We start from the raw sequence: 13,253 nt of genomic DNA on the forward strand, positions 1-13,253 counted from the left end.
TTGTTTGCAAGGCTGCAAAACCCTTTATATTCATACAGCGGTAAATCCAATACAACTGTCCAAGCGTATTATTTCATTGTTTTTTTTTGGGGGGGGAGGGGGTCACCATGAAGAGGTGTACATTACCATTCTATATAGCTGCTACGCAAACTCCCCCCTTACTCCAAAAATAGAATTGCCTTGTTGTCTCAAACTGACGGTTTCTATGTTTCTGTACAAAACACGTCATTACTCGGACAAAGGAGAGGCTATCAGACTGTCACTGTCTCGTTCACGCAGAAATTACCACAAAAATAAAAGAGAAATGGACATCAATGAGAATTTAATTATTAAAGTCGAAAAATATAATGTTCTTTATGATGCCAGTGTCAGTGGTTATAAAGACAATAAAAAGAAAAAACACCATATGGTAAGAAATAGCAGAACAATTGGAAATTGATGGTATGTCTATCTCTCTTTATTTCACTTTAATTTTAGTCAAAGTTACGGGGAGCGCCACACACTGGTTTCGTATTTCTGTAAAATGACGCTTCTCTGTTTTAATAATGTTGACCAATAATAATATTCACATTCACACAGTAACTGAAGATTTTATTAAAACTGAAAATCAATTAAAAAATATATTAAACTAATTGTCTCAGTATTTACAAAGAAATATGTGTAGATGTATTCTTTTTTAATATGTACATGTTAAACCAGATCACATATGTACATTCACTGTTAAATGTCTTTTTTTAGTGTGTGGTGTACCCAGACTACTTCTTTGTTTTATTTATTTTATTTCGTCTCCACAAAAGGAGCAAAAGCAGACAGTATTTTCTTTTCATGACTAATAATGTACTCGTGCTGTATTCGTCTCATTTGCTTCGCTCTCTGTGTGCATAGCCCTTAAGTCCAGGTCAGTGCCACAAAATGTTTTTTTCTATAATTATGTTTTTGAGAAATTTCTAGAAATTATAAATTTCCACTGGGGTATGTAAACTTTTGCTTTCTAATAGATGGGCCTCAGTGAGTTACAGGAAAATAATTCTAGCTAGGGTTTCTGTGACGTCATAAATTATAAGTAATTTATAAACTGTCACAGAAACCCGTGATGGAATTGTTTTCCTGTAACTCACTGAAGAGGGCCATCTTTTGTTTTTTTTATAATCTATGAATACCCTTGTGATGTTAATATTAAAGAAGACGAGGTTCAGCAGTACAGTTTTTTTTTTTTTTTTTTTTTTTTAAACGTGGTGTTTCAGCGCTGTACAGACGTTCTATGTCGTTATCCGTGCTTCAGCTTTATTTGGATGATTTCCTTTACCTTGTTTTAATTTCCTGTTCCTCTCCACAGTTTTCTGAGATACGAATGTACCAGCTCTGCATCATTTTTTTTTTACGTATTCTCATTTTTTTGATCATTAATGAACATTTCTGTACTGTGAGTGTTGTCGAGTGATTGAGATTTTGTGTTTGAATTGAAAGTGATGGTCTCAAGGAGTCAAATATATATGTATATATATATATGTATATATAAGTATATATATATATATATATATATATATATATATATATATATATACACATACACACACACACACACACACACACTTGTATATGTGTGCTGTGTGTTGGTATGCTCTATCTGCTGTGAATATGCTGAGTTTTGAGTTTCCCTTTGCATCGTAAGTAAAACTCCCTTAGGCTTGTCTCAGTCCATCTGCATCTCCAGGCTCATAAATTAGCTGCCACTTTCGTTCACCTCCTCTGCAGGGTTATTCCCTGTGCTGAGGCAGGCCATACTAACCCAAGGTTCATTAGTTTAATTACTCACCACTGTCCTATTAATTCACAGTGCCCTTCAGAGAGCGACAAGGAGGTCCGAACAGTGATCTTAGCACTATTACTCAGACAGCTAATTCATGGGGGCATCCCGACCATATCCAAGAATAGGAAATTACTTCTACCATATGCAGATGTGCATACCAAGCTATTAAACATATTCAATATTTCTGATGCAACAGTAGGCTCTATTCTGTAACACTGAATCTGCTTCAGGTGACTGTAGCTAACAAATTAACTTCATGAATCTTACCTGACAAGCACTTTTCCTCACTATATAGGGCTTGAATGTGCACTTTTGAAAAACAAAATGTTATCTCAGACATGTACCTTCATTTTAAAACATGACATCTGGTACTTGACATGGTTAAAGAAAGTCCCAGTTTTCTTGTCTTGCATTCCTGGAATTCTGGTACTGCTTTACTTGCTAGGTCGTATCACACCCAGCAGTGTATTCTGGTTCAAAGCATCTTACTGGTTGCAAAGCATACCAGTCATTAGGGGGAGCAACTGTTTGGCTACTGACAGGATAAAAGGCCCACTCTCCAGCTGAAATGAACCAGGAAGGGCAAGGCAATCTGAAAGTATGATTTATTTATGCTAGTGCAATGCCAGATATCATGTTTTAAAATAAAAATATGTAGCAGCTCCAGGGTTACACAGTGGGGCTATGGGAATTGGTGATGTGTCCACATCAGTAACTTGTCAATGCCACTACCAGTTTTACACCAGTAGAATTTAAATAAATGTGGTTAACACACCCAATTATGACATTTCTAATCAAAATTGCACAGGTTTGTTTAATAGGGCAGTAGTGAATGACTGGGATATAATTAAGACGTTCTGTTTCGCTGCAGGACGTTGAGACGGATGCATGCTTTTATAACATCTAGGATTGATTATTGCAATGAGCTTTTTTCTGGTATTTCAAGTTGTGTTTTATCTTGATTGCAGCTTGTGCAAAATGCTGCTGCCAGAGTTTTAACTAGAGCAAAGACTAATCAACACATTACCCCTGTGTTAGCAGCATTGCATTGGCTTCTAGTACAGTTTATTTTATTTATTTATTGTATTTATATAGTGTTTTTTATACAAAAGTATCCAAAGCACTGTACAGTACCTAGCAGGAAGAGCTGGTTGTACTCATGCACCAGATTCTACATCGAAAACCATCAGGCACCACTAACTTCTATCCTTTTCCTGAGCGCGTATCGGTGAAGAATAAGGGCTGCTGCTGTCTCTAATGATCTGCTTAATATAGGCCTTAACAGCATCATACTGAGAGGGTGGAATGTGACTGTACCACTGACTAACTGGATTATCCTCAAGCAAAGAGCTCTCACGCTACATCAGGCAAGTACACACTAATTCACCCTCATTGGTCATAAATACGTGGCTGTATTTGTCCAATAACTGTTTAGCCTGCTGTCTTTCACTCAGAGAGAGCCCAACCCAACTCGATGTGTCTAATTTAAAGGGCACATGACTAGGACCCAAACTTACACTTGTGCTTGGACATAAGCTATATATCCCTGTGCAGCTATTTCCTCGCGAACCCCCAACCTCTGCGAATCACTAACACTAACTCTGCCTGGTGCAGAGTCCCTAGCACCTCTTGAGGTTGCAACAACACCTCCATAGTTCTTACATTCACAATCGCTCTGCCTCCCTCTCTACATTATCTAACAAAAAAGAGCTTGATCAGCACTAGGGGAACTACATTTTATTGAAAATGTTCAGCACCTTTGTTCACAGAGCATATATACATCAAGCCTTCCACTACTGCAGCATCTGCCTGAGATACACCCCACTCTTAAGGCTTGGTCACACAAACAACTTTTGTTGATGGCAACAAGAGGATGACAGTTGCTGCCCGCAGTCCTGCAGTGGTCACAAGGTCAGCAAACCTACAGTCAACAAGCTGGCAACATTCGGGTGACAAGGTTTTGCAAAGCAATCATAAACATGTTTTTTGTCAGAAAACAGAAGGCGCTGGGTTTGTCCTTGGATAGTGAGGTGTGACAATCTGGGCTGCTTTAGAAAGATTTAAATACTGTATTCCTTTGAATTTAAGACTACCTCAAATTTAAGACGCAGCCCAAATTTCTCACCCTCAAGGAAAAAAATAATCAAATAAAGAGGCATTTACAAAGTTCCGTTTACTCATATAAGAAAACGACATATGGAGGCAGTTTGCAGCGGTCTGCAGTTACACAGAGCATTACAGTAATACGCTGCTTCTCATTTCCAGTTGTGATTACTCACACATGTAGGGGATTGATTAGAACTGAGCCTAATAACTAAACGCTGACATTGTAAAAGCTTCACTTTGAATTCCTCAGGAAGCTAATGGCATCCTCAGGAAGCTAAAGGACCCGGTTATATAGTCTATAAATTTTATCATAGCGAGTTAAAAGTTAATTAGTGTCAAAATAATCAGTCCATTAAGTTTAGCAATGGATAACAGTCAGGTAATACCCCAGCTTCAATGTGACATCAATTATAAGTAAAAACAAGCATTCACCAACATTTATATGTGTCTTTTTATAGTACAGCAAGGTTCTTAAATCAATAATCAAATAGCATGAATCAGGAAAATTATCAAAATACAAACTCACTAAATTCTAATTAACAGGTGTATATACTGTATATACTGTATATTCAGTAACACAAACTTTGTTAAAATAACGTTAAGGTTGCAGTTCAAAATCACAAAAGTCAACCTTAACTCACTCCTATTATGCCTATGCATCGCATCAGATATGACATCAGCAATGACATCAGCAATGACTAATCACATAGCAAATACTCCACCAAGACTGCTCAGAAGGACATTACAGAGTTTCTGTGATGTCATCATAAACTAGGAGACGTTTAGTTGCTTAGGTCACAGGTCAAATCTAATTGTCTAGACCAGGGGTGGGCAATTCCGGTCCTGGAGGGCCGGTGTCCCTCCTGGCTTTTGTTCCAACTTTGCACTAAATTACTTAATTGGACCAATTATTACCAATTATTGGTCTAATTAAGTAATTTAGAGCACAGTTGGAACAAAAGCCAGGAGGGACACCGGCCCTCCAGGACTAGAATTGCCCACCCCTGGTCTAGAGTAATATGTCTTTTGTTTTTGTAATGAAATTTAACATGAATGTTGACATAACTAATCACATAACAAATGCTCCATCAAGACTGCCTCTCCGAAATGGAGCCCAGGGCTTTCCTTTTATGTGATGTGGCTGCTCCCAATTAACACCAATCATTCTATTTGGGAGCAGCCACATTCTCACATGTTTTTGGCAGGGACAGGAATTAGCCCAATCCCTGCCAACCACCACCAAAACACACAAAAACACTGCACTTTATTTACAAGCAGGGCTCTCGCCCTGCCACACATCCCCGGGCGAGACGGCAGCAGCGGACCCTCGGGAGGAGACGGCAGCGGCGGACCCTCGGGAGGAGACGGCAGTGACAGACCCTCGGGAGGAGACGGAAGTGGTGGACCCTCGGGAGGAGACGGCAGCGGTGGACCCTCGGGAGGAGACGGCAGCGGCGGACCCTCGGGAGGAGACGGCAGGGGCGGACCCTCGGGAGGAGACGGCAGGGGCGGACACTCGGGAGGAGACGGCAGTGACGGAGCCTCGGGAGGAGACGGCAGCGGCGGACCCTCGGGAGGAGATGGCAGTGGCGGACCCTCGGGAGGAGACGGCAGTGACGGAGCCTCGGGAGGAGACGGCAGTGACGGAGCCTCGGGAGGAGACGGCAGTGGGGGACCCTCGGAAGGAGACGGCAGGGGCGGACCCTCGGGAGGAGACGGCAGTGGGGGACCCTCGGGAGGAGATGGCAGTGGCGGACCCTCGGGAGGAGACGGCGGGGCGGACCCTCGGGAGGAGACGGCAGGGGCGGACCCTCGGGAGGAGACGGCAGTGACGGACCCTCGGGAGGAGACGGCAGTGACGGAGCCTCGGGAGGAGACGGCAGTGACGGAGCCTCGGGAGGAGACGGCAGTGGGGGACCCTCGGAAGGAGACGGCAGGGGCGGACCCTCGGGAGGAGACGGCAGTGGGGGACCCTCGGAAGGAGACGGCAGTGACGGAGCCTCGGGAGGAGACGGCAGGGGCGGACCCTCGGGAGGAGACGGCAGGGGCGGACCCTCGGGAGGAGACGGCAGTGGGGGACCCTCGGAAGGAGACGGCAACGGCGGACCCTCGGGAGGCGACACTAGGCACTCCAGACGCAGACTTAGTAAATTAATTAAAGTCTTCCATGTAGACCTTTAGTTCAGAAAATGAGAGTGCGGCGTCGGGCTGATCACAGGGAGGAGACGCAGTACAAAGGGGACGCAGGTACGTGAGTACAGCCCTTTACACTGAGGTGCCGGAGCTCTGTGTTGTGTTTTGTTTATTGTGTTTACAGAGGACAAGTAGACAGGAGCTGCAGCCACAGAGCAGCACACACCCCTGAGCACCACCCTACCCTACCCTCACAGCACAGCATGGACAAGCACAATCCCCTGAGCACCACCCTACCCTACCCTCACAGCACAGCATGGACAAGCACAATCCCCTGAGCACCACCCTACCCTACCCTCACAGCACAGACAAAACTGTTATAAATATATATATAAAAGCATTCTGGAGCTCGATGTTGAATGATTTATAAATATGCAAATATCCGTTACTGAAATTATAGACCAGGAGTATTATTATTAATACGATTGTTGTTGTTATTATTTATTAATTTGTCAGACACCATTTTCAAATAGAAACGAAATAACTGTCTAAATAAAAACTGTCTAAATTAATAACTTTGAACTGTCTAAATAACGAATTGCCACACTCCAGTGTTTGATCTCTTAACTGAGCACTAGACACCGATACAAAAAAAGTGTGTTTTTTTGTTTTTTTTTACAGGTGAGTAAATCAAACAAGCCAAACCATGCAAAGGGCTCTAGAAGACAGCAACAACCCAAAGTGTGTCCACCAGGATCAAAGCGAAAAGTACCAGAGAGCCAAAAACTGACAGCCTTCTTTGGCCTAGGAAGGCACACACCACTGTCACCAGAACCTGGTCATGCTGATGTACCTGCTGAAAAGGCAGCCAGGATAGAGTGTGTAGGGGAAGATTCAGCTGATGGGACAGAACCAGATGACTCTACAAAAAAGTCTGTGCCAGCCAAGAAGTCAAATTCTTCTGGAAAATCAAGAACCAAATGTGGGGCAGCCACTTATAAATCCAAATTCAAGCCCGGGTGGACAACAGAATGGCCCTTTATTAAGAAGGGACTTACGCAGCATCATTTTTGGTGCGAGATTTGCAGAACTGAGAATGCTTGTTACCATATGGGTCATGCAGATGTGGAAGGTCAAGGCAGTGGAGCAATCGCAGCAAATTACCAAATTTACAGTGAACACAGCTCCAAAGGTGGATAACATGACACAACTTGAGGCGAAGGTATGAATGAATAACTTCTTTAACATTTTGTTTTTCCAAAATTATTTTCTTCTTGTACAGAAGATATTGGCAAACACATTTGACTGGTACTTTTCCCATTTGTTACACTGGAAGACTAACCACAGAAACAGCTTTTTGTTCTGACTGTAAAAGTATTATTTTTTTATACTTTGTTTTCAGGCACGACGAGCTGAGATCAAAGTTGCTGTGACGATGGTAAATCACAATGTCCCCCTTGCAGTTGCTGACCACTTCAGCCCACTGATGAAAGAGTGTTTTAAGGATTCAGATGTGGCACAGAGATATGGTGCTGCAAGGACCAAGACTACTTGTATTATCAACAGGGCTATAGCACCATACCTTCATGATGAGCTGGTCAAAAAGATGAGAAACAGGCCATACACCTTGTCAATTGATGGATCAAATGATACAGGTTCATCTCATTTTAGAGAAAAGAAGGACTTTTAATGATTTTCATTAATCCTAGTTTTTGATTAACTGAAGCACAATAACTGTGATGTTTGTATTTATCCACAGTTTATTTTTTTTATCAATTCATTTTTTTTAGGAAGGGAAAAGATGAACCCATTGGCTGTGAAGCTGTTTGATGTAGACAGGGTGGACCACATGTTCCTAGATATGTGCATCACAACTGGCACTAATGCTGCCACAGCAGAGACCATTTTTGAAAAAATGGACAGTGTCCTCAAGAAGGATAACATCCCATGGCAAAACTGTGTAGGTCTGTCAGTGGACAATGCCAATGTGAACATGGGTGTCTGTAACTCAATCAAATCAAGGATATTAAGCATAAACCCGACTGTTTATGTCCATGGTTGTCCTTGCCACATAGTTCACAACAATGTCAGTGCTGCTGGGACTCATTATATTGAGGTTTGTACCGACACTTTATACTAATGCTATGCATTAAGTTTCAATTCCTTCAAGTTTCACTGTATCATTTAGAGGATTCAAATTAGTGTAAACAATCTAGTTAGAACCTGATAATTATAGAGTGATAATTTTCTGATAAAACAAAAATAATTATGCACAAGAAAAACCAATAATTTAAAAAGATATGTAGATAGAAAACTTTGGCTTAAATTATAAATGCTGAAATTAAATTTCCTATTTCAGTTGTCAGACTTTGATGTGGAGGATATGGTTCTAGATATTGGATACTGGTTCAAAGCGAGCACAAAGAGAAAATGTAGACTGGATGGTAAGAGTTTTTCATAATATAATAAGCCTTTTTGAAATGATAACAATAAATCATGGAAAGTCAGTCTATACCAGCACACAGTTTCAGGCAATAGAAAAAAGTTTTTTCCTAGTTGTATAAAATGCCACTATCACAGCATTTTAAATTTATTATTATTTTTTTTTTCAGAATTCTGTGTGTTTTGTGATACTGAGTACATGGCTGTCATAGACCATGTTTCGACACGGAGTCAGGAGACGGCAGTAGTCCGCATTCTACGGCTGTATCGAGCACTTGTCAGCTACTTCAAGTCTAACAGTGAGTACTGATTAGGCTTGCCACCCGTTCTGGTTTTGCCTGGATTGTTCTCTTTTTAAGGCTGCTCTCCCGGGAAATCTCTAAGACTTCCCGGGACATTAAATATTAAATATACTTTTTTTGTACAAAATGACTCTGGTGGCAGGTGACAACCCTAGCTCATCCACCTAGATATTTAAAATGCCAGTTGCATCTTGCTATAATGCTTGATATATCTTTGTCTCTGTCATTTACAGTTGAGAAACAAGCCCGCTTTAAGAGGCTTAGGAAGCATTTTGAGGATCCAATGACAGAGGTACACCTCTTATTCTACCAGGCCACACTGCCTGTCTTCACAGAGTTTAATTTACTCTTTCAGCGCCAAGAACCATCTGTGTATCTTCTCCATGGACAGGTAAATATATAATATTCTTCACTTCTTTCCACAACATTATAATTAAAGTTGTATAATTAAATAATGATTTGTTTTGAACATTTTACCATTGTATTATTATTAATATAATTTGTGATTTTTTTTTTTTTTTCAGATGAGGTCTTATGTTAAGAAAATCATGTCCAAGTTTGTTACCACAACTGCAATAAAAAATGCTGATGTGTGTGAAGTTGAGTATAAAGACAAACAGAACCAGGTGGCAGGTATGTGCTAAAAATAGAAATCTATGTGAAAATAATTTTAAAGATGTGGAATTCATAGGCAGGTATTAAAAAGATTTGAAAAGATTAATTTCTAGGAATGTTTAATGTTGATGTTAATTACTCTTTTGGGTAATCTTAAACTTTGTAAAACAATGTCAAACTGAATCTGACTATAACAAAATAAAAACTTGCATTGCATAAAGCAATAAACACTAAAGGGAACAATATATTTATTCTAAGTTTTGTTATTAACTAGATCACAAGCTTAATGTTGGCTGGACAACAAGAACAACCCTCAACCGTCTGCATGAAGCTGGTGAGATCAGTCAGTACCAGGAAGACAACTTCCACAAGGCTGTGAGGGCATTTTTTGTTGCAGCTGTTGACTATGCCTTTAAGAAGCTGCCCTTCAAGGAGCCAGTCCTTGAACATTCACAGTTTATTGACTTTCAACAGAAGATGGACTGTGATGTGAATGATGCTCTATACTTTGTGTACAGGTATTATTATTATTATTATTAGTTATTTCTTAGCAGACGCCCTTATCCAGGGCGACTTACAGTTGTTACAAGATATAATATTATGCATTATTTCACATTATACAGATATCACATTATTTATTTATTTATTTTTACATACAATTACCCATTTATACAGTTGTTTTTTTTTTTTACTGGCGCAATCTAAGTAAAGTACCTTGCTCAAGGGTACAACAGCAGTGTCCCCCACTGGGGATTGAACCCACGACCCTCCGGTCAAGAGTCCAGAGCCCTAACCACTACTCCACACTGCTGCCCTAGGTATGCTTCTTAGATTCATGGTAATGTATTTACTAAAGACAGCAACACAGGAAACAGTTACAATGTTTTAAAAAAATGATAAAACATGTGAAAGAAACTGAAAAGTAAAGGGTTTTTAATTATATGTCTTTCAATCTAAATATTTCAGGTTTAGTCATCTGCTTCAGTATGGAGATCCCAAAGAACAGGACAAGTTGAGTGATGAGTTCCTGGACTATCAACTTATGGAGGAAAAGGACATTCCCAGAAGCATTTGGGAGCAGGCGGTGAGCAGAGTCAGTGAGCAGGAGGTGTACCACAGGATGGATAAGGTGTGGGCACACATGGCCACAATCAAGAGTCCAGTAACAGGAATGCCTAAGCTACCCATGCTGAGCAAGGTGGCACAACTAATTCTAACCCTGCCACACTCTAATGCTGATGCAGAAAGAGTTTTTTCAATGATTGGACTAAACAAGACTGACACACGGAATGCTCTGGCCTTGGAAGGCACACTGTCCTCTATAATGACAATAAAGATGTCCGGTATGGAGCCCAACTGCTTCAAGTATGAGCCCCCAGCAGAAGTAATCAAGGCCTCCAAGTCAGCTGCTTCCAGCTACAAGCGTGAACATGCAGCAGCTTCAAATGCTGGCTCAGAATGCACCTAAGGTAATGATTTTCCATCTTTAAAAAAAAAAAGTCTATTTGTTTTGCAACTAAGTCACTCACAGCACTTCACCGCACGCTAAAATTGTACTTTTTCAAAAGTCTCACTCAAACAGTTTCCTAAAAGTTGGCAGCCCTGGACAAGCACACACCCCTGAGCACTACCCTACCCTATCCTACCCTCACAGCACAGACAAGCACACACCCCTGAGCACTACCCTACCCTCACAGCACAGCACAGACAAGCACCGTCATCCCAGGGTTTGGAGATCACCTTTTTGTTTTTATAGAAACGTTTTCATACTAACTTCTGTACTTAACATAATGTGCATTTCAAAATGAAATTGATGCCTATGATTAATATGTTTTTGTGACTAAGAGCTACTTCACAGTCTTGCACCAAGGCCCAGTAAATCCTAGTGCCGGGCACTGATAGAATTATTTAGTATATTATGAAATATTTATATGATTGTAACAGGGGAGAGCTGGACTGACCATCTGCCACATGCGTTTTACTGCAGGTAGAGGGCAGCAATCTCGTGGGATCCGCCTGTCAGTCATGGCGATGACAGGGAGAGGTGGGGAAGAGGGTGTGTGTGCTTTCCCTCTCTCTGAGTGGCTGAGAGGCAGGCCTTGCGAGATTGCTTGGCCCATAAGAACTGCGCTTCGGGTTGCCATGTTTGGGAACACACAGTGACACTGACAGAAGACGTCAGTTTTAAAACAAGAACGAGGCAAGCCTGGCTGGGGAAAACAGCCGGCCTTAAAATAATTTAAAGAAAAAAATAAATAAAATAAATAATCACGTACCTGAGGGGACGTGTTTAGTTATACGGGGAACTCCGGCCATCCCAGTGTATAGAGTAACTGAGCGTAGGACGGAGGCTCGTTCTGACTGGCTTAGCAGCACTTTTGTTTGTAGTTTTATTACTGTGTTTTATTTTCCCTTTTTCTTTCGCCTTTGGTTTTCATTATTATTTACGAGCACTTGTTGTGCCTTTGCCTATGTACCTGTATTGGTAACACCGTGGTTCTGTTTAATGTTGTCAGTATTCAGTCCACGGACACCAGCGTCCTCTACTGGACTAAATAAATCAGTGCGCCCTAGCGGCGTTACAAATAAAGTACTGTCTCCTTGTGTCAGTGAATTGCCCACCACCCTTCCACAATGATTAACATATTTTAATAGAATTCAATATTTCTACAAGATTCTACAGTAAGCTTGTTTCATAGATTTCTATGAAACATCAGCAGCTTTTTATTCAGCTTCGAAACACAGTGTAGCAATCTCACTCTATACACACTCATTGCACTGAACTATGGTACTTAGCAACATATTCAACTTTAAATTAATTTACAACAACACACAAAATTTTGAATTTCATAAGATCTGTAGCCAACATGTCAGACTGTACACTTACTCCACAAACCAAATAATGTATAACACAGAAAGGACTGTTTCTTTAAAAGCTTAGCATATGTCCAGAAATAATTAAGACATTTCTAGAAAGAAACAGGCAACTTGAATGTGTTTTTAGTAGAAAGCTGGATTGATGGAACTGGATGATGAGAGAGTGATACGATAGGGGGAAGCTGGGATTGATTTAACTGGATGATGCACTCCAGGCTCATACATTCTTGTGTTTTACATGCCCCTCTCTATTCTGAGGCTTTAACAGCAATTACTATAAAAATATTATATGGGTTCAATGAACACATTAGGGATTCAAGGAAATGCATGCACATGGATTAGGGAGTGATTAACATGTAGAAAACAGAAAGTACTGATTAGAGGAGAAACATCAAAATGGAGCGAGGTAACCAGTGGTGTACCACAGGGATCAGTATTAGGTCCTCTGGTATTCCTAATCTACATTAATGATTTAGATTCTGGTATAGTAAGCAAACTTGTTAAATTTGCAGACGACACCAAAATAGGAGGAGTGGCAAACACTGTTGCAGCAGCAAAGGTCATTCAAAATGATCTAGACAGCATTCAGAACTTGGCAGACACATGGCAAATTACATTTAATAGAGAAAAGTGTAAAGTATTGCATGCAGGCAAAAAAAATGTCCATTAGAAATATCAAATGGGAGATACTGAAATTGAAGAAGGGAACTATGAAAAAGGAATTTATGTTGACTTAGAAATGTCTTCATCTAGACAATGTGGGGAAGCTATAAAAAAAAGGCCAACAATATGCTCAGATATATTGTGAGAAGTGTTGAATTTAAATCAAGGGAAGTAATGTTAAAACTTTACAATGCATTAGTAAGACCTCACCTAGAATATTGTGTTCAGTTCTGGTCACATCATTACAAAAAGGATACTGCTGCTCTAGAAAGAGTGCAAAGAAGAGCAACCAGAATTATCCCAGG

At 40.7% G+C, this 13,253-nt stretch overlaps 1 protein-coding gene across 5 annotated transcripts; it reads left to right on the forward strand.

The window, feature by feature from the left end:
* Positions 1-240: 240 nt before the first annotated feature.
* Positions 241-11,992, forward strand: LOC117422383 (uncharacterized). 5 transcript variants are annotated; one of them, XM_058987225.1, is made up of 10 exons: positions 6,734-7,271; positions 7,452-7,704; positions 7,840-8,165; positions 8,409-8,493; positions 8,662-8,790; positions 9,027-9,184; positions 9,318-9,426; positions 9,683-9,926; positions 10,375-10,877; positions 10,977-11,992. In XM_058987225.1, exons 1-9 carry the CDS (start codon positions 6,951-6,953, stop codon positions 10,874-10,876), a joined length of 2,127 nt encoding a protein of 708 aa, XP_058843208.1. In that variant the 5' UTR covers positions 6,734-6,950; the 3' UTR covers position 10,877; positions 10,977-11,992. The 5 variants fall into 5 exon arrangements, 3 of the variants coding, with proteins under 3 accessions (XP_058843208.1, XP_058843210.1, XP_058843209.1); XM_058987227.1 differs by having other exon boundaries at positions 7,452-7,487; XM_058987226.1 differs by having other exon boundaries at positions 10,375-11,992.
* Positions 11,993-13,253: the final 1,261 nt, after the last annotated feature.

The sequence above is a fragment of the Acipenser ruthenus genome, chromosome 15, assembly GCF_902713425.1.
Source record: "Acipenser ruthenus chromosome 15, fAciRut3.2 maternal haplotype, whole genome shotgun sequence".
Lineage (NCBI taxonomy): Eukaryota > Metazoa > Chordata > Actinopteri > Acipenseriformes > Acipenseridae > Acipenser > Acipenser ruthenus.